The sequence below is a fragment of the Lycorma delicatula genome, chromosome 4 (genome assembly GCF_047948215.1).
Source record: "Lycorma delicatula isolate Av1 chromosome 4, ASM4794821v1, whole genome shotgun sequence".
Classification (NCBI taxonomy): Eukaryota; Metazoa; Arthropoda; class Insecta; order Hemiptera; family Fulgoridae; genus Lycorma; species Lycorma delicatula.
Genome location: NC_134458.1, coordinates 3,943,041 through 3,968,994, shown reverse-complemented (window position 1 = coordinate 3,968,994; position 25,954 = coordinate 3,943,041). Strand labels below are relative to the sequence as shown.

The 25,954-nt window shown below is 30.6% G+C and overlaps 1 protein-coding gene across 6 annotated transcripts in view; it reads left to right on the top strand.

Moving 5' to 3' along the window:
- dome (cytokine receptor domeless) overlaps positions 1 to 25,954 on the top strand; it is a 172,591-nt gene that overhangs the window by 65,140 nt on the left and 81,497 nt on the right. For all 6 annotated transcript variants that reach the window (XM_075362170.1, XM_075362167.1, XM_075362168.1 and 3 more), the window contains 6 exons: positions 1,637 to 1,775; positions 2,865 to 3,037; positions 9,788 to 9,945; positions 17,343 to 17,517; positions 18,605 to 18,767; positions 21,279 to 21,424. In XM_075362170.1, the coding sequence (XP_075218285.1) occupies positions 1,637 to 1,775; positions 2,865 to 3,037; positions 9,788 to 9,945; positions 17,343 to 17,517; positions 18,605 to 18,767; positions 21,279 to 21,424 (954 nt within the window). The remainder of the gene's footprint in view (positions 1 to 1,636; positions 1,776 to 2,864; positions 3,038 to 9,787; positions 9,946 to 17,342; positions 17,518 to 18,604; positions 18,768 to 21,278; positions 21,425 to 25,954) is intronic.

The window sequence follows — 25,954 nt, the reverse complement described above, 5'->3', positions numbered from 1 at the left end:
AGGGTAAAAAGTTCCAAGCTTGGATAAGAAAACAAAATTTTTGCTGGTTACATTTTGATTTATTTTTCATCATAGTCAGATCTATGCACTTAGCTCAATGTTAAACTAGAATGTTTGTGCCAGTTCAGGAGGTTAATTTATCTCCTTTAACTCCTTAACTATGTACGGTGGCAGTTAACTTCATTATTGGTCGAAAATCTCTTCCCTCCAAGCCATTTTTTTAGGTTAGAAAAGAAGTGATAATCACTAGGAGCCAAATGAGGTGAATATGGAAGGTTTTGGAGCAATTCGAACTGTAATTCATTGATTTCGCCATTGCAATGACTGAAGTGTAAGTTGGAACATTGTCTTAATGGAAAAGCACTTTTTTTTTTTGCTAAATTTGACAGTTTTTTCCTTAATTTCATCATTGAGATGCTGCAATAGGGTCACATAATATTCGCTATTTATTGTTTCACCCTTTTTAAGATAATCAATGAAAATTATTCCATGTACATCCCAAAAAACAGTTGCCATAACATTTTGTTTTTTTGGAGCAGTTTGACCTTTTTAAACCCATTGTTTTGGCTGCTGTTTTGTCTCGGGAGTGTATTGATGAACCCAAGTCTCATCAACTGTCACAAATTGACGTAAAAATTCCTCTGGATTGTGTCGAAAGAGCTCAAGATAATCCCTTGAAATGTTTTTTTCGGCATTGTTTTTGGTCGAACATGAGCAAATGCAACAGCCATCTAGCGCACAGTTTATTAATGTCCAAATTTCATGCAGAATATTGCGCTCATGTTCTGTTGATATGCCTACAGACTCTGCTAACTCATTCACTGTCACTTGTCGATCTACCAAAACAATTTTATGCACTTTTTCTATCATTTTTGGCGTAGTCACTTCAGAAGGGCATTCACTGCATGGATGCACACTGTAGTGTGAATTCGACCCGTTTTAAACTCTGTGACCCAGCGTTTAACTGTTGTATTTGATGGAGAAGAGTCTCTCTATCAAGCTCTTCTTTAATTTCCTTTGCACTTAAGTATTTCAGAAAAAAGTATTTAATCGCTACTTGCATCTCCAGTTTTTTTCACTTTCCAAAAATAATGCCTTAATTCTCCTTTTTGGCAGACTGTAAATACTAAACAAGTATTCTGGCAAGTAGTGATGCAGAACCTGAAACTCTTATAATAAATTAATGAACAGTGGAATCATATGATGTCTTTGAGAAGTTAAGTATACTGACACCATCTCTGTGTAAAGCCTAGAACTTTTCACCCCACTCTCATATAAATGTTATTTGTTTTGGCTTAAAAAGTTATCAGGAAAACATACATAGAGGTATGAAATGTGGAAATTTGTTTATTAATATGTCATAAGATACTGAAACAATTACTAAAGTGTTTATCAAACCATCTTACCCCATTTATTTTTTTCTTTCAAAGTAACGTAGTTTAACTCTGGAGTAATTCACATTATGAGGTTACTATATTTGAAATTTTAATTGAGAACACGTGTTTATAATGTTTATACCCACATCCAGAAAGATGAAGTCATTGTGTTAAGATTGAAATTGCTTTCTGAATAGGTTCTATGTTATTACTGATAAAAAAGCTAATTTATTATTAAGTTTTTAACTTTTTTTTTCCAGTTAAACCCCAAGAAGTAAAAAATTTTTCTTGTGTCTCTATGAATTGGGAAAATTTAACATGTACCTGGGATGTGCCTATGAATTATGTGAAGACCACTACAAAACTGGAGTATTATCTTCCAGGAAGGGCTGGAGGAAGGTAATAATTTATTATATTTAGTGTTACATCTGTTTTATTAATACTATTATTATACATAGATTTTTATTTATTTGCTAAGATTTTAGTACTTATTTGAAATAATTTTCAAACTTATTAAAAAACTGATTATAACCTTTCTTTGTATATTTATTTATTCTGATAGTTTAAATATCCCTTTTTAATTTTATAGCCATACTTATTGCCCCTAGTAGAGTAGAGCTTGTATTACTTATTGTTACTTTAGATAAAACAAAATATCGATCGGTAGTTTGATCTTTGTAGCCACCATTCACTGTCTGTATTACTTCACTGAAATCTTTTGTTATAATTTTAATAATTCTACTTCCATATTATTTTTCTCTCTTTCTAACCTTGTTAATCTGCTGTGTTTTTGTAGAACTTGCATCGGCATTTTTTTCGTAACCTTTCTTATTAATCTGATGTTTTGTGTAAAAATCTTTTTAGTTTTATTTTTATTACTCGACTGGAGATTAATTTATAAATAGCTTGTAACATTAGTCAGCCAAGTATTATTCAATTATTCAGATTATAACAGTGAAATAACTAAAGGACTAAGTAAAATGAAGTTTATAAAAAAAAATAACAGTTATAACACAAGGGACTTAAATAAATTAATAATTAGAAGTAGATTCAAAAATAATCACTCTAAAAAATCAAATAAACATTGTATATTTATGATAAAAAAGTTAGTATTGAAATATCTGGCTACTGATTCTGCTGTTAGGTTGCATTTTGGTAAAATATTTATTAGTATAGATTTATTGATTAATTTCTTATGTTCCTATTATGTGTTACAAAAATCTTGTTTCCATCTATAAAATAAATAAATAAATTACAGTAATTTTATTTATGTCTGCAACTTTATTTTTTACAGTATCTACAATATATCTGTTACTTTTTAAAGGATATCATACAACAATAATGTTTGTTTACCTTAGGCCAGTTAAAAAAATAGAATGTTATAAATAACAGGGTTGTATTATTATTACTACACAGTATTTATTTATTGACAATTGTACAATATTTGTTGTATTTGAATGTTTATAAGATTTTTCTTTTTTTCTTTAGGTTTTATTTTCCTTGTCCAGATAACACAGATGAGCGTGATCACCGATGTTTTTGGGATCGAAGCACCACTGTTGTGTACCGACAGCCTTACGAATACTATTTTTTTATAATGAACATAAGTAACGTATTTGGAAGTATTACACAAAAGATGAAGTTCCACCATTATGCATATGGTACACATTAAATTACATTAAATATGTACTTAAGCTGATAATTTTATTATTACTACAATTTATTTAACTCTAGTTTGTATTGATCATCTTGATTTTTTTTTAGAATTAAATTTCTTTACATTTTGTGTTTACCTTTCAATATGATAAATCTCACCCCACCCTTTTAATGTTATAATTAATATTTGCAGTTGCTGACAACCCTCTGTAATCATCAGAGTAAAATACAAAATGTAAACCGGCCATCAAGAAATCATGGTCTTTTATTGTAACTGTAAATTACTGTTAACTCAGATTCATTACACTGATAATTGTGATAGGTCGTATAATAGATAGTTCATAAGACTGTATCAAACCTTATAAAAAATATGGGACAACAGAGTTTTGTCATTTCAAGTTATCAGTCATATTCTTATTTATTTTGCTAGAATTGATAACAGTGAATAGTTCATCCTAAGACAAATATTTCAGTGAGCATTAGGCCATAGAATTTCTAGCTGTTGCATCATATACATGTATGCAAGCATGCTTACAAGCAGAAACAGATAGGACTGTATAGTTGCCCCAGCAAATCTACAAGCTTGTGACATCACATGCTAACATCTCATTATATCATTGTTTTCCAAAACATTATTTTTGCGCATAATTATTATTTTTATTTCATTTTTTGACTTAGAAACTATACGGCCGTCCAAACAATACATTTATGTTGTGTGTTCAATTCTTTCCACTTGAGTTGATTACATGTATAAAAATGCTTAATGACTCAATCTTGTAAACAATAACAATTCCTTAACCAATGACTAAAATGCTCTGAGTGGTATTATCCTACAGGCATATAAAAATTAATACATGTAGTTAAAAATGATGTCTTTCGTCACGATTATATTTAGATTCATTATTCATAGTACACAACATGTGTAAACAGAAATAAACTTTAGTTCAGTTTATATCGTGTTCAGTGAAAGTATTTGGATAATGTTTAAGTGCAGCTTTTTTTTTTAATTACTCATTGTTTTTCGCAAAATTTTTGTAATACATTATTTTTTGTTTTATTTTTGTTCGTGTGTTATTAGTGCAGTTTGTTATGGTAGAATTTAAATCCATAGTTGAGAAAAATACTTGAGAATCAGACATGTGAAATTATGAGTAATGTTATGATTTTATGAAAAAAGAAGCTCTAAAAGTAGGTAAATTAACTGACGACAAATATATAATTGGCATTCAGAAATATGAAGAAAGAACTGCTGTTGTTTGTGGGATATCAAGAATACAAGTTCAAAAACTCAGAAGAGAAAAAAAGACATGATTCTTCAATCAGCATCCCAATCATGTTCTTTCAGCACACCGAAAAAGTATAAATGACATTCAAAACCTGTCAGTGGACTGGACAGTTCTGATTTAGGTGTAGTTAAAAGAATAGTTAATGAATTTCATTCAAAGAAGAATGAATTACCTACTTTAAAAAAAGTAAGGCAAGAACTTCAGTCATCTATTGATTTTAAAGGCAGTGAATCAACTTTAGCGGTTATTTTAATAGAGTTAGGTTTAAAATGGCGTAAAACTGTAAATAACAGAAAACGTTTAATTGAGAAATCCCATATCAGGTGGAAGAGAATTGAATATTTGCAGGCAATGGCTAAGTACAGACAAAGCAATGCTTCAATTGTTTATTTGGATGAAATGTACCTTTTAAGTTTGCATTGTTTGACAAAGTCATGGTCTGATGGTATTGTTGAGGAACTTCATGTGCCGATTAATAAAGGTGACCTTTAATAGTAATTCATGCTGGAGGAGAAATCGGTTTTATTCCGAACGCATTACTAACTTGGAAAGCCAGTTCAAAAAGTGGTGACTACCATGACAACATGAATGCAGACAATTTCATGAAATAGGCGTGTGAAAAATTGATTCCAAATCTTCTACCAATGTCAGTAGTAGTTGTTGATAACGCCCCTTATCACAATACAGGTATTGATAAAGTGCCAAATTCTAAATCCAGAAGAAAATATATGACTGATTGGTTGGAGAAAACCCATATTCCGTTTACTTCAAAAATGCAAAATCACAGTTATATGAATTAGTAAAGTTACATAAAACTAAAGTATTAAAATATCACTTGGATGAACTTTTTAAAAAACATGGGCATTGTGTTCTCTGACTCCCACCGTACCATCATGATTTGAATCCGATTGAGATGGTGTGGTTAGCCGTAAAAAGACATGTGGCAAGTCATAACACAACATTTTATTTCACAAATGTTGAAAAATTAACTGCGGAGAAAATCAATTCCATGAATGAAGATGACTGGAAACCCTATTGTGAAAAAGTAAAAAATATTGAGAAACTGGAACCACTGATAGATGAAATGATGGAGTGTTATATTTATACATGTAGACTTTGATAGTGAAAGTGAAAATAAGAGTGACAGTGATGACAGTGCACATGATGATTATGAGATAGAGTAATGCGTATATGAAGAAGTTATGAAGCAATTAAACACATAAAAGGGGATTAAAATTTAATAATAGTTGGAGATTGTAATGCAAGCATCACCAAAGGCAAGGAAGGAAATATTGTGGGTGAATGCAAGCTGAGCAAATATGGAATGAAACAGGGGACCAACTCATTGAGTTTTGCACAAAGTATAATTTAGTAATTGCCATCACTCAGTGTAAAAATCATAATAGAAGAAATATACACATTGACAAAGGCAGGTGATACTGCAAGGTATCCGTTAGATTATATCATGGTTAAACAAAGATTTAGAAATCAACTCATCGACTGCAAAGCTTATCCTGGAGCAGACATTGATAGCGACCACAATTTAGTGATAATGAAATGTAGATTGAGGTTTAAAAAACTGAAGAAAAGGTTTCAGATGAATCGGTGGAATTTAGAAAAGCTTGAGGAAGAGGGGGTAAAGAAGATTTTTGAGGAGGACATCACAAGAGGTCTGATAGTAATAACGATAAGGTAGAAAATATACAAGAATGAGAGAATGTTAAAAAGAGATTCTTAAATCAGCAGAAACAAACTAAGGAGGAACAAAGAGAACTGTTAGAAAACCCTGGATATCAAAGGTTATATTGGAACTGATGGATGAACGTAGAAAATATAAGAATGCTAGCTAGTGATGAAGAAGGTAAAAGGAACTATCGATAATTAAGAATATTTTGCAGGAAGTGCAAATTAACGAAAGAAGAATGGATTAAAAAAAGTGTTCAGAAGTAGAAAGAGAAATGATCATTGGTAAAATAGATGGAGCATACAGGAAAGTTAAGGAGAATTTTGTGGTACATAAATTAAAATCTAATAATGTGTTAAACAATGATGGTGAACCAATTTATAATATGAAAGAAAAGGTCAATAGGTGGATGGAATATATTGAAGAGTTATATGGAGGAAATGAATTAGAAACTAGTGTTATAGAGTAGGAAGAACAGCAGATTGAAGAGGATGTAAAGGGAAATACAATACTGAGGTAAGAGAGCATTAAAAGATTTGAATGGCAGAAAGGCATCTGGGATAGACAGGATACTTGGAGAATTCCTGCACAGTGCAGGTGAAGAAGTGATAGATAAATTATACAAACTGGTGTGTAATATTTACAAAGAAAGGGAAGTTCCATCAGACTTCAAAAAGAGTATTATTGTCATGATACCAAAGAAAGCTGGAGTAGATAAATATGAAGAATACAGAACAATTAGCTTAACTACTCGCATCAAAAATCTTAACTAGAATTTTGTACAGAAGAATTAGAAGAAGTGTTAGGAGAAGACCAATTTAGTTTCAGGAAAAATAGAGTGACAAGAGAAGCAGTTTAAGAACTCAGATTAATAGTAGAAGGAAGATTAATGAAAAACAAACCAACATACTTGTTATTTATAGACTTAGAAAAGGCATTTGATAATGTAGACTGGAATAAAATATTCAGCATTCTAAAAAATTTAGGGTTCATGTATAGAGATAGAAAAACAATTCCAAACTGCCACAGTAATAATCAAAGAACATAAGAAAGAATCAGTAATAAAGAAGGTAGTTTGATAAGGATGTTCCTTATCCCTGTTACTTTTTAATCGTTACATAGAACTAGCAGTTAATGATTTTAAAAAACAATTTAGATCCGGCTTAACAGTGCAAGGTGAAAAGATAAAGATGCTACGATTTGCTGATGATATAGTAATTCTAGCTGAGAGTAAAAAAGATTTAGGAGAAACAATGAATAGCATGGATGAAGTTCTAAGCAAAAACTATGGCATGAAAATAAACAAGAACAAAACAAAAGTAATGAAATGTAGTAGAAATAATGTTGATGGACTACTGGATATAAAATTAGGATGAGAAAAGATTATGGAGATAGAAGAATTTTGTTATTTGGATTTGAATTACTAAAGATGGACAAAGCAGGAGTGATATAAAATGCCTCATAGCACAGGCGAAACAAGCTTTCAGTCAAAAATATAATTTTCTTACATCAGAAGTTAATTTAAACATCAGGATAACATTTCTGAAAGTATATCTTTGGAGTGTAGCTTTATATGGAAGTGAAACTTGGATGATTGGAGTACCTGAGAAGAAAAGATTAAAAGCATTTGAAATGTGTGCAATAAGAGAATTTTAAAAATCAGATGGGTGAATAAAGTGACAAATGAAGAGGTGTTTTTGCAAATTGAAGAAGAAAGAAGCATTTGGAAAAATATTGTTAAAAGAAGAGACAGACTTTTAGGCCACATATTAAGGCATCCTGCAAATGCCATTACCATGGCCTTGAACAACAAAATGACAGAATTATGGATTGGTTACCAATAAAACGTTATTGGCAACAGTGAATCAATTAAAACAAGTCCCAGGTCCCTTCAACTGGCTCATTTCACTGCTATCATTGTCTTTTTGTCAGCTGTCAGTTATTTGCTCTCTTTTGCCACTGGTTGTGTAATCTGATCCATGTGATTTGATTTCTTGCTGCAAATTGCATTAATGCTGTCAAAATTCACCATGATTTGCGTTAATTACTGGCCTACAGTATATAGTAATCACGGAAGCAGAGGTAAGATAGTGACAAATTTTGAGTTTTGTTAAAGGCCTCTAAAGTCTTTGATCAAAACTACCTTAGTTGCTCTCATGCTGAACCCTTGTACAGTGCTCATGAAAAAGGAGTCTGTGGGGCTAGCATTTAGTCAGATGACCTTGTTGAACAAGTGAATGTAAAAGTTCTAGAAAACTGATTTTGCATGTGTAACATTTTTAATGTGGAATTTCCAAAAGTTCAAATTTGTTTACATTTTAGTAAATACTAGACTGTTATAAACTATGTAGTTTTTAAAAATTGTTGACTGATGCGTGTAAGAATCAAACAGTTCATGTTCATTTTTGGACAGCTAGGATGATAAATCTTTTCCCGTAATATGATGAAATGGTGACTTTTTTGAAAATAAATCAAAATAACAGCCATTGTATCTGCATTTGTGGTAATCAGCATAATGACTAGTTTGGGCTTTACAATGTTTTTGTTAGCAGACATATAGGGTGAACATAAATTATTCAGTGCATTAGCAATGTAGCATGCATTGAGTTTTTTCAAACATTAGTTTAGTTATTAGAGTTACCAGTGACCTTGAATGAACATGCTGGCAGACCTCCCATCTCCAAGGGGTGTGGATCGAGTAAGAGAAACTTTTCAGAGAAGGCAGGTAAATTGACTTGTCATGTGAATTTATAACTGAGAATATTGCAATTGACAATCATGAAGGTTCTGCACAAGCAACTAAAACTTCACACAAAAAATTCAGTCAGTGATTGCAATCAAAGATGACGATAAATCGTGCCATTACAATTTTGCCTTGGGCATTCTCAATAAAGTGAACAAAGATAATGTGTTTTTGGAAAAGGTAATCTTCTCTGAGAAAGCTACCTCTCATGTTTCTGGTCACATTAACCATCATAATTGTCAGATTTGGGGTAGCGAGAACCCTCATGCCGTTTGATAGATGCAACATGATAGCTTGAAGATTAACGTTTGGTGTGCATCAATTGCTTATGAAATTATCAAGCCTTTCTTTTCCAAGGTAACTGTTGTAATGTAAATGTTGTATGTCACTCAATTTCTTTATTTGGTAGTTTGCCAAAGACAGGGTGTAAGCAGCAAAGCTTGTCAACATCGATGAACTAAAACATAGAATCGAAGGTTTAATTAATGGAATAACTCCAGATATTCTTTGTAATATGTGGCATGAAATTAAATGTTATCTAGACATTTTACATGACACCAAAAGTGCTCATGTGGAACTCGTTTGAAGTTAATAAGTGTTGTGAACAAAACTGTTTGGAATGCCCTGTTCAAAATTGAAAACGCATGTAAGTGTACATTGCTTTATTATTTGAAATTCCCTGTTCAACAATAAAATATACATGTACATTCCTTTGTTATTTTTTTATTAACTCCTAAAATGTGTTGAATAATTTACAATCACCTTGTGTAACCGTATTCATATATTATTTGAAACTGAAATTATTATGGGTGTAAGTGTTAAAAGCAGGACAGACCTTCAGCAATGTATTTTTTTTCATTAGTTTTTAAGCTGATATATTATGTTGCAGTGAACAGCTTAAATTTATGGAATTATATTCTTTATATTGATTTTACATTTGTACGCATATTAATTAAGCATTGCATATTCATAATTTTTATTTCATTCAAATTCAGTTAGCGAGTAAGTGGGTGTTTATACTTGCTGATCTTATCTTTTACAGTTATTCCATCAAAGCCAGTTAACTTAACACTTGTTAGTAAGACTTCAAGCAGTATAATGATACAGTGGTCTGTTGGTTTTCCTATGCAAAATTTCCCTCCTGGTATTGCTCAGAAAGTTGAGTATCAATCGCTGTGGGATTCAAGAGATGTATGGCACGTAAGTGAAATAATTAAATATTGTTGAGAATAATCTACTAATTATGTAAATCTATTCTGTTTTGAATTATATATAGTGTCTCACCAAGAAACGGAAAAACTTTCAGGACTAGTTCTACCAATAAAAATAATGAAAAAAGTTTAAATAAATATGGGTCCGGAAACGCTTTGTCAGTAAGTTACGGCTGGCAAAAGATTTTGCCATGATTCCTTTGCAAAGAGTGAAATAAAGCCATACTGAAATTCTAGGAACCCAAATTAAGGGGTAAGTTTGATGGATTCTTATGTTTTTGACCTGATAAATTGAATAAAACAGGTTTCAGAACTGTATCTGATATGGCTTTTGAGAAAAACTGGCTAGAACACAAAAAATTTTAGTGAAAACCCTGTTTTTTTATGGACAATAACTTTGTTACATTGGTAATAAATACATAAAATTTTTAAACAAAACCTGTAGAGAATTTAATTCTGAACAATTTGGTGTAAATAAATTCAACTACAGAACAAAAACAAGTTACAAAAAATTAATCTTCACGTGAGGAATATGTTGCAGCAAAAATGCAACATCAAGAAAGATTTTGTAATAGAAGGATTCCAAATCAGAAAACCTTCACTTAAGTTTTCCATTGTCTACACACAACTGGTTCTTTTCATACATATTCTTATTCTGTTTAAAGACAAGAGCAGCATTGTATCGCTTACGAGGACAACGTAATACAAGTTGAAGATAATGTGTGGACTTAGTACTAGACTAGAATTTCAAATTACATTGGTTTGCTGCACAGTACAGTATAGCAAATCTTAACAAACAAAAACTCTTTTGAACAGTTGTTTAATATTAAGTTCTTTATGTGTTTTTACTATTTTATTTTTGTTGAATGATTTTATTTCTAGATATTCTCAGTAAAGTATTATTCTTTTAATTTAAAAATTAATGTATTTCTTCAGCCATGTTTAGGATATTTTGATGTTAATAAAATTAATTTTTTATAACTTGTTTTTGTTATGTAGTTGAGTTTTTTTTACATAATTTTGTTCAGAATTAAATTCTCTACAAGTTTTGTTTAAACATTTTATTTATTTATTACCTATGTAACAAAGTTATTGTATGTAAAACATAAAAAATTGGGGTTTTCGCCACAAGTTTTTGTGCTGTAGCCCAGTTTTCTCAAAACCACTGCAGATACAGTTCTGAAACCCATTTTATTCAATTTTTCAGGCCAAAAATCATAAAATCCAACAAGCTTACCCCTTAATTTGGTTCCTAGAATTTCAGTATGGCTTTATTTCACTCTTTGCACAGGAATCATGGCGAAATCTTTCACCAGCCGTAACTCGCTGATGAAGCGTTTCCAGACCCATGTTTACATAAACTTTTTTCATTATTTTCACTGGTAGAAGTCATCCTGAAATTCTTTCCATTTCTTGGTGAAACACCCTGTAAAAATCTTTTATCATTTCACTTTCAGGGACAACTTCAACTCAAGATTTTGTAAAATTAATAATAATCAACTATGTATATATATATATATATATATATATATATATATTTACTCTTATTACTTTACTGAAATAAATCTTTTTTTAAAATTCATATTATTCCTCTTTACTGTTAAATAATATTTAAATTCTATTAATCCCTTAACAGTTCGTTATTTTAGAAGAAAATCATATTATGCCTTTTTTTCTCACTAAACCTTTGTTATTTTACATATTTTTGAACTATGTAATGGAATATTACAAAAAAATTAATTTAAGAACCTATTTATGTACTTTCTTTATCATGCAATGTAAAAAATAATATTAAACGTTCAGTTATATCACTATCATGTACACGTGATGAACAGGCCATTTTGTACTAATAAACATCACTTACTATACCTAATTGTCATATCAATAATATTGTAAAACACTAGTAAGTAATTCAAATAATAACATGAAATCATTTACTCACATAAGAAATTACTAAAGTTAGGTTACAGTAAACAACTGCTATTTCGTATTTATGTACGGTTACATCCACAGACACAAACAGTTGGAAATAAAAAGATGACTGAAAATTACACGAAAGTAATACTAAAATTATGAAAATAATAAATAACGCAAAGAAATAATAAAACTAACATATACACTACTTAAGGAACAAACAAAACAACGAAAACAAATGGTAACAGCTGTTCAGAAGGATATGAAACAAGACATATAGAATAGAGAACTGATTTGCTACTAGCGCTTCACCATTAAATTAGAGTAAAAATGGAATTAGATTCACACACTGCAGTAACTCATCAAAAAACAGAATAAAACAGATCAATTCATAACGATAAATTATTACATTAGAGGCACTTTTCAACAAAAAAATAGATGACGAATTATCTCATCAAGGGCAATTTTTATCAAGGTAGCTAGTGATGTTTTTGATCTTGTCAAAAACCAGTATGGGGTTAAATAAACCACCTATTACAGAATATTGAGATAAGATATGTCTTACCTTAATTTTTCATGAAAGTATTTTCATGGGATCGCATATCCTCAGTCATGATTGCAGTAATTCCGTTGTTACATAATAAAATGATAACATCTTAAAACATGTAGTGGTTGAAAATTAATAATATTGATAAAAACCAACTATCAAAAACACAGTAAAAAAATAAATGCCTTACAAACAATGCATAATAAGATACAAATGAGTGAAAAAATATACATTAAGTGTTAATACACTAATAATATAAAGAAATATTTAAACCAGCATGCAAACTTATAACCACATAATAAAATATTTAAAAAACAAAAATAATAAATTAAACAATCTGCATGAAATTTATAAAATTAAATGTAATGATTGTAATGCTATTTATATAGGATAAACAAATTGATCCCTTAGAACTAGATTTCTTGAACATTATAGAAATTACAAAAGTAATAAATTAGGTTTATCTAATACAGAAAGACTATTTAATAAACAATAAACATTTTATTTCTCATATTAACACAAATTTAGAAATATTAGAAATTAATAAAGCTGATGTAAAATTAAATATATTAGAAAAATATTACATACTCACATATAAATGCAAACAAAATTTTAATTTGATAAACCATTAGATAGTGTTTGAGGGAGATAGTCTAGTAAAAACTGCAAAAGATAACAGCACTAATGTGCTGTAATAATTATTTTAGTATTTTTATTTTGCAATAATGGAATTATTTCAATCGTGTCTGAGGATGCAGGATCTGCTAAAGTACTTTCATGAAAGATTAAGGTAAGATACATCTTATCTCAATATTCTGCACTATGCAGTTTAATTAATAGAATTTAGATATGTGTATTTGATATATATATATATATATATATTATTTATAAAAAATAAATTGTTGGATGATAACAATAGAAAATATATTAGAATGATTAAAACGCATAAGTTTGGGAGAATCAATTAAATATGAATACTGTAATGCATCGGGGACTGCAGCAGGTAACTGTTGAAAAAAAGTATAGATAAAATAATATTAAACATTTCAAAATAAACTGCCCTTTGAAAAAAGCATACGTGTGGCATATTAGTTGAAGCAATATTTTTAAACAGCAAAGGGCCCAGTGTGTACTGATTTTAATGCTGATGTTACAAGATAAGACATATGTGGTCAATGGAAAGCTAAACAAAAGATGAAAGCTTTTACTTTCAGTGAAGCTTGGGGTAAAAAAGTTCCAAAAAAGACATCTAATGTAGCCTAAAACTAGAATAATTTGATTTTACATCCATTAATTCTGAGCATTTCCTTGTTTTATAAGAATTTATAGAGTATAACATTTATTATAATATATTCATATATGTGCATAGGATGAGTTTACATTAGAAGTTTTCAATCACAAGAGAATTCATACTGGTAAAGAGTAACTTTTCTTTTTCAAATTTAGATTTATTTTAGAACATTAAGAACCAAGAACATCTGTTTTTTTTTATGTACACAAAAATAGCCCTGGAGTTTCATAATTATCAATTAGGGATAAAAAGTCTTTAACAGGTCATATGGAAACAGTTGTTTGGTATTTATGAAAAAAGAGAAAATATCATAAGATGAGAAACAATTATTTTTTCGTGAGCTAAATACAAGTGTGGTTCCTGTTAATATAAACTACTGCTCATAAATTGCATTATTGTGTAATAAAATTCTGAACTTGCTTTTCATTTTTAATAATTTTATTTTAATAGCAAATGTATGTACCCCTCACTAAAATAACATCAGATGAGAAAGGAATCTGATATAAGAAGTTTTTACAATCTGCATTTACCACCTAGACCAGTTTTTCCTTTTTATTTGTATGTAAGTTTCAACAGTTTAACACTAGTAAGACTTTTATATAATGTTAGTTACTGATGTTATTTCACCTTGCCGGTACACTTTCACTTTCTTACATAAAAACCTTGAATAGGGGCTATTACTTATATACTATTATTGATATTACTTTTTTTGTAAGTATTTAATACTTTTCCTTTAAATTACTTTCATATTTCAAACGGACTGCTAAGTTTTTATTTTCATGGTGTTTATTAAATAATTTTCTTCACTAAAATTGATTCCCCTTTCAGTAATGTCACTTAAAACTTCTGCACTTCTAATAGTGACTTTCCATTCCAAATGTCAGCAACTATCTTGGCCATGATTACTTCATTAACCGTTTCTCTGAATAACTCTGTGAAAGTTTTAGAAAAGTAACTATAATTTTTATACTGCAAAATTTTTCTGACCACATCTTTTTTTCTATATTGTAATGACACTTGCCAGCATGATATGGTCTGCAAAAAATGAAGTATGCTTTCATTTCTAATGATGTGGTTGAAATACTTAAGCTTGATTGCTTTCATGGTCTAGAAATGGAATATTGTCTTTGTAAAAAGACAATATCCCTGGCTTTCTGTACTCGATGAATTTCAACTTTCAGTGCATAAAACCATCTGACTTGTTACTTGCCTCCATAAGAGGCCACTTCTCAATGTCATAGAAATGAACACTGAACTAAGGAAGAAGACTCATCTTAGTGGGTGTTTTTCAAGTCATGGTTTTTGTAAAGATTCTCCATTTTGCTAATCGGAACTTGATTTTCAGTATACCTGTATTCCAAAAAGTGCAGATAAATGCAGATAGGCGTACCCGATTGGCAATCTTGAGAATTCACTCAGAAGTGAAAGAAGTAATAGTCCTTTTTTTTATCGATATAAATATACAAGCTGTGTTGTAAAAAGAAACAGTTACACTCTTGCATTAAACTTTAACATTGTCCTGTGATATCTCCTGCTGCTGTTTCAGAAGCAAATGTCTTTATCATCTGGTGCCAGGATGCTAACTATTATGGATTATTTATAATTGTTACTATTATTAAATATATCACAGAACTACAGAAGCCCCACTTTTATTACAAACATTGAAGTTTTGTTAATGCCGATAGTAAACAGCTTGAAGGAAAGACAATTGAAATTAAAAAATATCAACCAGCTCTTTGTTTCGCACTAATGTATATTCTGTACCTGGGTGGTTAGTTCAGGGGCAAATGAACACTTGTTCAAAGGGAGTGGGAAAGTCCTTCCAGGTCACTAAGAGATGGTTGTGTAATAACCCCTGCCAAGTTTGGAGGCACAGTAGTTCAATATTCCATATGTTAATTACAGTTACATACATCTGTATGTTCTGTGGATGGGGTGGAATATACTGGAACTAATGACCTTGAATGGTGGTAATTGTTTTTCTCTACTGCACTTTCCAGATAAGCATATTAAACTTTGTGTAAAAAAAAACATTTTTTTTGTATGTGTGCAACAGATTAATAAGAAAAAATTATAATCCATCTACCTTACAGTGAAAAGGGTATTTCCTTTCTGAATTTTCAATCATTTGGTAATGTGTTTCATACTCAAAATGATACAGCCAGACTAAAGAAAGGAAGTGTAAGATATGTCAGAGTACCTAAAAAAATGGCCATGTTTTATTTCAACAGCTAAGTGACCACATTTTGTATTTCATACCATTGTAAGATGATTTTTCTATAGTGCATAGTAGTGATAATTGTCAGTGGCATATTTTCCAGAATGCATATAGACATTTCTAAATCAGTTATATCTTTTGTGGCAGTGAATTCTTATAGTTAAACATAACTACATAAACAGCGCCATTAAAAAGAAAGAAACGTTATTTATAAATTTTGTAGTTGAACATAACCTGCCCATTTCATGTGTAGGCCTCGCAGGTCCTTTTCTTTGTGTTATGCTTCCAGATGCAATACTTACCAACATGTTAGTAAAGCATTGTTGATGAAGTCTCCTTAAAATTGGTATTATGCATTGCAATTTTTCATCTTCTGATATACTCTGACAAAAATCATTTGAAAATTAACAAAACAAGTATATATGTCACAGTGCATACACCAACCATTGGACTCTGAATTTAACTCCAGTTCAAGTTCATATATTGCACTTAGATGCTAAATATGACCTAACACATACACATAGCATTTTTAAACAAAACCATGCAGGTAATAATACTGGTTCCTCAAAGACACTACAAGTGCTGTGATATACTTGAGAAATAGTGTAAAGTTGGCCAATTCATAAGCTGTTATTACTATGATATAAGCACTGAACTTTTGTTATTAATTAAAATATTTAATTCTGATTTAAAATATACTTCAGGCATTTTTCCAGAAATTTGAACATCATTAAACACCACATTTTTCATAAACTTTGTTTTCTTTGGCTTCTCTTATCTTCTTTGGATCTTTTTATTAATATGTTTGTACTTAAAGAGCCTTTTTCTTTTAGCATTTATGAGATCATCAGTTGCCCGTTTTATTTTTTTATGATATCTGGCTTCAAAGACTTACAGATTTGCTGTGATGTATTGTTGTATATCATTTCTTTAGTATTCAAGACATCAGGTACAACCTCCCCAATCCATTATCAAGTTGTTTCCCAACATGATCTTTAATCCAGGATTCGGTCAGCTTCTGTAATTGTATCTCTTCAGATATTTTTCAACCTTATTCTGAAAATGTCAGCATATAAATCTGTCAATCGGGACTTTGAACTTATTTTATTATTAATAGTAGTAACTTATTATATATTAATAGTAGCACACCATTGTATTCTCTACATTATTATTTCTGCATTTATGTTTTCTGATAAACTGTTAATCTAAAATTTACTGATTAAAAATCATAATAATTTTTAATTTTATCTTCCCTTATCGCTATTATATCTAGCTTTACCTAACCATTTAGACAGTAAATTATTTTAAGTATGTGACTTCCAGACATATTAAGTTTCCTGATGTGTAGTTCAGTGATAAAACTTCATTGTTGATGTGTGTATTATGTAGGTATATAACAACTATTACTTTTTGCAGGCTGTGAACACATCTCACTTAAGTGTAAAAAATCATACTCACATGCTGAATATTACTGGACTAAAGTACGCGCATACAAATTATGATATCAGAGTGTATATGAGGTCTCCAGTTTCTACCGGTGTTGACAAATGGTCTAAACCTGCTGCAATAACTGTGAAGACATTACCTACAGGTGAGATTAATGTAATTTTTGTTTATGTTTTTCTTTTCTTGAATGTCTTAATTGATTCAGTTGCAAATTAAAGACTTAACAATTATGTACACCTTCATTGGGGGTCTAGTTCTTCCTTTAAGTACCCTCTACATGTTCTCAGGTGGCTCTGTAATTTCTGAAAGCAAAGCAAGTTTTCGTTTAAGCTGGTCAATGCAAAATAATATTAACAAAGTGCTCCTGCTGCCCTGAGGGGATTTTTGAGCTTATCCGAGGATGGGATTGTTTGTTTCATACTGCATTTCCTCCAAGCATATATTCTTGATCTCCTTTTACCCTTCTTTGTTTCTATGGGTATAGATCTGATCCTGACTGAGGACATAAGAATCTGTAGAGCCAGCACATTCTCAGTTTTATCTGGTAGGGGAACTATGTGTGGAGCCTTGTAATTGTTTCCTTTTGACTGCTGCATAAAAAGCCTAATAATCAAAGTGCCTATTAAGTAATGCTGGGCCTTTGAATTCCTCTGAAATTACAAATATTGATGATAAAACTTATTTAAATTTTCATGTGTGTGGACAGTCATTCTGTACACCTGGCTTTCTTGTTATCAGTGCATGTATCTAACGTTAAGACTATTAGGCTGTTAAGAATAGCATCAGAAATATAACTTGTACATGGGCTTTTGTGAAAATATTTACCCTGTTTGATAAATAACTACTGTTCCATGTACAGGCGTAGAACTATTTAAAAGCAAAAACTGGATTGTGTAATTCTACTGTAGCAGAATTCATAGAAACTGTCTATCCAAATACTGTATGATTTACTCTAGTTTATTTCTCTGGAATAAAATTGATTTATTCAGAAATAACCAACTGTTTGAAACATTTTCAGTGTTAAATAGGAGTTACAGTATTTTAGCCTCATCATGCTACATAAATAAATACATGACAGCTAAATTATTTTTTTTAATTTGGTTCTGATTTTACATTTACATTAGTTTTATAGACTTGAATCAGTAATTTTATTTGTTTATTTGTAAATAGGTAAAATTACTTCAATCAGTTTCTATTCAGATATTTAATGAATTATATCTATTTTGTTATAGTCCCAAGCGCACCTCCTAAAACAGATATTGGCAGTTTTGAGACTTCAAGAGGAATTCCAACTAGAGATGTTTATGTGTATTGGCAGCAAATCCCAGAATGCATGTGGAATGGGGATAATTTCACTTATCTAGTTATGAGTGTGGATGAAAGTGGGAAAGAAGTGTAAGTTGATTTGATCATATTTAATATGTATTCTGTTATTTACTGAAAGGTTATTAAAAGAAATTTGTTTCTACTTAAGATGCAAAACTAGTTTTAATCTTGTCAGTAAATCAGTTAAGTAGGTAATATGTTTGTTATAAAAAGTCAGCTTTGTAAAATTCTGAGTAAACTTCAAAAAAACAATTTAACATAGAGTTCAATAAAAGTAGTATAGAACAGATGTAATACTGCAAAGTTTTTGGGTTTACTTATTAATGAAAAATTAAATTAATAGTCATATAAATGTAATAAACATGTAATTATCCTTAGGTTTTCTTTACCTTCTGTATATTAAGCTGTGTGATTGTAAAATGGTTCTAGTAATAGTTTACCATGTATTTGTGAATTCTTTCCTTAACCTTTTCCCATCACAATGATCTGCAGTTGATTAGCACTCCACGAAAATATGTTAGTATCTGATTGCCTCCCTTCATAGTCTTATGCTACCCTCTTATGAAAAAAATTTCCAAAAACTACAGTATATTAAAGAGATTTAATAGATTCTGACAAAAAAAAAAACAGTTACGATTGGATATTTTTTATGCCTGTAACAAAAAAAATAATTGAAACAGTACAAAAATTACGATAATTTAATTGCAGAATTTTTTTGCGCATTTCTACTGCGTTTTTTATTAGCAAAATTTTTTTTTTTTGCTTTGTGTTTATGAAAAATAGTTTCTGATTTTAAAAATAATACTTTCGAGCAAATCGGTTGAAAATTGGGCAAAATATGATGAAAAACCTGTGTCATAAATCACAGATTAGTAACATATGTTAGTATAAGTGAAAGTAGATTCAGAAAACTACGTTTTATAAAAATCCCCACCACTCAAAAGGCTCTTCAGATTGACAAAAAACAATTTTTACTGTATACTGTTATTCATTACGAATCGATATGTGTTACATGTTTACAAATATCATTTGTCTGAAAAGTTACATGTTAGTATTTTTGTTATCCGAGAATGGGCCTTTTACACCCATTCCGGATTTGATTTCCTGTGATAGTAGTTTTAAGTTTTAATTACTTTTATTTATTTATCGATTCTCCGGGCGATGATAACGACCATTCGTTTTTCGCCCAAAAAAAAAAAAAAAAAATTTAGTTTTTAAATTTGTTATGTATGCATGTTTGTGTAAATTCTTGTGTCAAGACTATTTCATTCAGGAGTTATTGTTACTTATATTTAGAAAAATATGTGATTAAAGCTTGACTGGGTGTTATTACTGGATTTTACTTTAACTGTGATAGAAAAAAAAAAGATAACTTTAGCCTTTTCCACACCGAAAAAAATTCATTGATATTTTTTTAGAATAACAGTAAAATGTTTTTATTTAAAAATTGTGTTGCATTTTAGTTTGATTTTGTAAATAAAATTATCTTTTAACCAAACTATCCAAATTAGCTGTTAGAGTCTGAAGTAGAACTGATATCTACCTAATTTTCAGCGAGTTAACTAGCAGTCATTTTCACCCAGCACATCCTTACAATCTTCAAAATAATTATTATAAACACTGTTTATAGTCTGAAAAGAGCCTCATGGTCATGTATACAAGTGATTGTATGTTTAACAGATCAAATAGTTTATGTCCTGCCATCTAATGAGATAACAGTAACTAAAAACTTTGTATTAAATTTTTTTTTTTAAATGTTGCATTTCCAACAGTATTTTTGTTTACTGTCATTATTTTTTTTATCGTCTTTCATTTAGCTGTAAAACATGCACGACTTAAATGAAATCCCTTTCGAGGTATAGCATAACATCCCTTCACTATTTCCCAATCCCTCATGCAGTTTTATTCTTTAGAAATTCAGTAGATTTATTCTCCAAATTCACATGCTATTACATCTGATTTAATGATATTTGCTCTAGAAATGTAAAGCAAAATGGATATAAGCACAACTTTTTTAAACAAGTTTTTAGCAATAGAACTGAAAGGATCTTAAACGAAAAATACAAAAATATTTTTATTGAGAAACAAGAGTCCAGGCTGATAATTTTTTACTAGTAGCAAAGTATATCTTTTAATGAAAAAAACATTGCTTCTTAATTAAAAGAGAGAGAATTTATACAGAAGAATTCATATCCTTTATTAGACAGTATAATTTTGTTTATTAGGTGGTTGAAATTGTTTTGAGTTAGCATAAGTTCTGTTATTTACATAATCGTGACTATATCTGCCCTCTATAATCCTATAGGAATATACCTAAATTCCTGTACAAAATCTAGATTTCCTTTAATCTAATTCTAGAATTATAGAAATATCTTCATTAAACATGAAAAAAAGCATTGCTATATTTTTTAATCAATATGTGAAAAGAAATAGCCAAGTTAACAGGTTTTTTCATGCTCAACACAAACTGCCATAAACTTCACAATCTGTCTGATTTATAAGTGAAATATTTTGCAAAATTTACTGATAGATAGATTTTTACTGGTTAACATTATAGTATTTTAATTTTTGTATTTACAGTTTGAAGACACCCGATAAGGTTGAAAAATCATATGCAAGGTTTAAAACATTAGGATTAAAGGAATATCATCTGCGTATCTATTCTGCAAATAATGAAGGATTGTCAGAAACAGGGTCAGACGTATATATACCTGCTGCACAGGATGGTAAGCATTATTTACAACTCATAACAATATGTTAAAATGCTCCCTCTTTAGCACACTCTTTAACTATGTTTGCCTTCTATGTATAGAAGATTTCTGTAGAATCTTATTTTCAACACACTAAATTAAGCCCATGTTTGTTGTCCACATAGTTTTTTGTTTATTAACTTTTTGTTTATTGTTGTGAAAAAAAAATTTAATATATTTTAAAATTCTCATTGTAAGGGAATTGAATTTACAGAAGAACATCCTTTTGTCGCTTGTGTCCCAAGACTCTATATACTATGCCCCAGGAATTCCTGTTCCCCTGCTCATGAGCAAAGGAATGCCAGGAGTCCCTTTTCCTTTATGAAAGTAATGAGATCACAGATTTCTATATTCAGCAACAAGGACTGCCCGTTGTTCCAGATCACCCTCACATTGAGAAGCTCTCCACAGACAACCCTCTTCATGCCAAACAGCTTCCTATTCCACCATGATGCGATGCTCTCTTGACCAGAATTTTGGGGAATTGAACACTAAGCGACATCAAGAAAAGCCGCCGCCAAACCGACATTCTCTGGACCAGTGCTAGAGAATCGTTGGATTTTATCCCAGACCTCAAGATGATTATCAGCAGGATTTCTATTCTGGAAATATGAACTAGCAACATACAGATACAAGTTCTAAACATCCACACGTACAACGATATGATGATTATTTGAGAGCTGTCAAAGAAAGACACAATCAAGTTCCCTTCTGCACAAAACAGCAGACATGCTTCCAGAACCACAATAGAACCTCTTCCAACAAGAAAAACCTGGCAGATCACCGGATACAATATAAGATGCTGCAACAAAACATCTAATCCTCTATATAATGCAACCTCTACAAACTCAACCTGAGCAATGTAAGCACCCTGTGCATTTAACTGATCAAATCTAATCATTTAATGAAATAGAATTATGGTACATATCGAGAGCTCTCTGATTACACCTACAATCTTTACTGTTCACAGAGTGCTTGTGATCCTTCTGAAGACGTTTGCAATTAACACAAGTCGGACCTTCTGACTTCTTTGGACACTTCTCATGATGCATGTGTCCTTCATCACCACAATGAGTGCAAACTGCAGGATGTTCACAGAACTTAGCCCTGTGACTAAACCTGCTGCACTTAAAACAGCACTGGATATCCAAATACTCTTTGGTCTTACTCAAAGAGAAGTCTACAAATAACCTGCCCTCTGCAGTGAAGCTGTCGAAAAGTTTGGAGTAATCTCAAAAATCCCATGGTAGCAGTCCGCCTTGTGCCTACCCAATTTAAATAATAATCGACACTCAGGCTTGAATGTAGCCTCAGACAATGGTTGATCTATGTCATAGACAATCACTTTAGGATGCCTCTTGCCTTTAGAGTCGACTTTCATGTCGGATTCCGACTTTAAAGAAGTCAGAGATGACCTGCGCAGTTTCTTTCTCAACAATGAAGATTAAACCCTTTTTTGCCTCTCTAATATTACAAATTCTCAGGTTCTGTCTCTTTTGTCGAAGGACAGTCTGAAACTCATCCTTCATCTCCTTAGTTGTTTTAGTAGTTACCCCCTCCTTTAAGTTAACGAACACAACCTCCAGCTGCTTACAGGATAGACTAGCCTCCCGCCTCTCTTTCAGTACCTCTACTATTTATGCTGAGGCATCCCCTGCTGTAGAACTATGGGAGGGACAGAAACTATCTCCCGCACAACTTCTCTCACCTCAGGCTTAATAGCCAATTTTTTTGCAGCCTTGAACCAAGGCCTCAACAATGGGTTTGAATTCCCTGATCTTAGAGAGAATCTTACCTCGCATATTAGCCTTAGTACTTCTTGGGTTTTCCAAACATTGAATCAAGAAGTCGTACTTCTCTTCAAATGCCTGCACTAACAGGACTGTACCTCCAGCCCTCCCATTACCTTTAGAAAACTTTCCGATCATAATTGATCTTCACTCTTTCCAGCCCGCAAAGAACCGGAAGCACTTGCTTGTGATTCCTCATCCCCAGAAGCAGATGAAGAGTCATCAAGTCTAACCTTAATCGTCTCTGTAATCTCCTTGCGAGGTTTAGCCCGCTTGGACTTACTCTTTTTTCCTTCAGTTTCAGACATTTCTGAAATCATTAACACAACAAAAACATTATCCTAAACAGTGGTAATTAATTAACACTAAACGCAAAATAAACAAAAACAATTTGTCAATAACAAGTTTATATGCTGATAACGTTGACCAATAGCAAGTTATGTACAAATAAAGATGGTTGCTATCTACAACAGCTGTTAAAAAGAAAATAACAGCTAAGTTAATAAATAAATGTCAGAAACTGAAATAACACTAAACAATAAAAACAAACAAATATATAACAAAACACAATAGAAATGTAGAACTATTGGTTTCACACACACACACACACACATACACACACCCCAGTGTATAATTCAAAGGGAATTTAAACCACACAACAAACTAGCCTAGATTGCTTGTCAGGCTATCTATGCAAATTAATATAAAAATAAGATTAATAAAATACTTCAGAAGCCGTAAAATAAGTACAAAACCATAAACCAAATCATAGTGAACACAATCAACTAACAAACTGTAACTATAAAGTTACTCCAGACAAATATCTAAATAGCAGAGTCTACACACAAACTCAACCTTTCCTACTCATGTCGCGCCAGTTAATTTCCATCAATTTTATATCAAATTCTTTTCATTAAAGCGTGAGGTTAGATTATTGTACCTGTTATGTGAGTGTAGAGCCACTGAGGTGAACACCCACTGCTTCCAATTAAACTGATGCTCTCATTTAAACATCTCATGAATCATTGGAACAAGCACACCTCATGAGTAAAAATTGGTGAATAATTATTTTATTATTTTAAGTTATACTAAATAAACATTATATCAGTTCTAAAAATGTTCATTTACTCATAAACTTTATCCATTAGTGATTAAGCTACATACAGCAACTGCGTGCTGTGATTTGATTATTTTAAATCTATGTAAACAGTCATAAGTTGAAAAAAAAACTTTTAATTATCTACTGTGTAAGACCATTGTTCATGATCTCAAGCACTATTGTTTTTTGTTTTTTGCCAGGAATTTGAATGTAAGAAACAGTGCGGGATAAATATTTAGTCACCAAAAAGATCCCTTTAACGTAGCTTTTCATTTTTAATGAAATAGTAAAACCATTAATTTTAAAAAAAATTTACCTGGTTACAAATTATTTTAAATGGTGTCCTTTAAGGTTAAATTTCCAACCATTCTTAATATTGTAATACATAAAGCAGTAAAATATTTTTATTAAAATTATAATGTGTGACTTAGCAAAAATGTTAAACAAATGAGATTTCATAGATAAGATGAGTGTACTTGATTTTATTTTTTGTTCATTATTACTTTTAGTTTTACATATGTTACCATTTCAGTTTAAGAGGGGGTATTCAACATTATTCAACAAAAGTTTTGTTTTTGTTTTTCAAGTATCTATACTCATTATAATCATAGTAGCAAGGTTAGCTTATGAGTTCAGAAGAACTAAAGTATATCACAACAAAAATAATTTGTATATGTTTTCCTTGTCAGAAAAATATCACCAATGAGTATAAATATGTTTTTAAACTACAAATAATAAGCATTATACAGTGCATCAAGTGTCCCTGCCGATGATGATTACTGATATTTATTTAAATAACAGATTAATTAAAATTAACATATCCAGTGTCTTTTATCACAGCATATACTAATGCAGTAAGTGAAGTTCTGTGTGCTGCCGTCATAGCATAGTTAACATCAAACCAAGCTTCTCTGTTAAAGAAAAGTAGATCCAAAAATAAAAACAAAAAATAAAATAAAATAATTATAAAGTATCAGAAAAAAAAACATCTAAAATTGATTGCAAAGCCCCCAATTTTGGCAGCAATGTTATACGTTATTTGATTGCTCTGGCATGCTGTGTGAGACTTTTTTCTTTACAATAGTAGTGTTGGTTTAAGTTATTAAAACATTTATCTTATAGAGTCCCTTCAAGATGATTTTTATATGGAGAATGTTTCTCAGCTCTGGTACATATATTTCTTATTTTAATTGTATTTTCACAATATAATACTACTCAATAATGTTTTTAAATATTTCACATATTCTAAATAAATTTAACAAATTTAGTATCAGAAAAAAATGCTTGCATCTTTGAAAAAATGTTTCCTATCCATATAGTATTACAGAAATGTTATTTATCTATTACAAAAAAAAAAATTACATAATACTTTATTTTACTCACTTAATGTTCTATTTTATTATTTTGTTTTTAGTAAAAAAAAAGATAGTTTATAAATTTATTTTAAAAAAGGTACAGATATAAAAATATTACTATTGGGTATTTTAAATACCATTGAAGAATATGTGAAATACCTTTTTTTGCAAACTCTCTGAAACACCATGATACATAGTCTACAATGACTTGTAATCAGAAATAAATTGGGAATAAATTATTTTATAAATGCAGTTTTTTTTT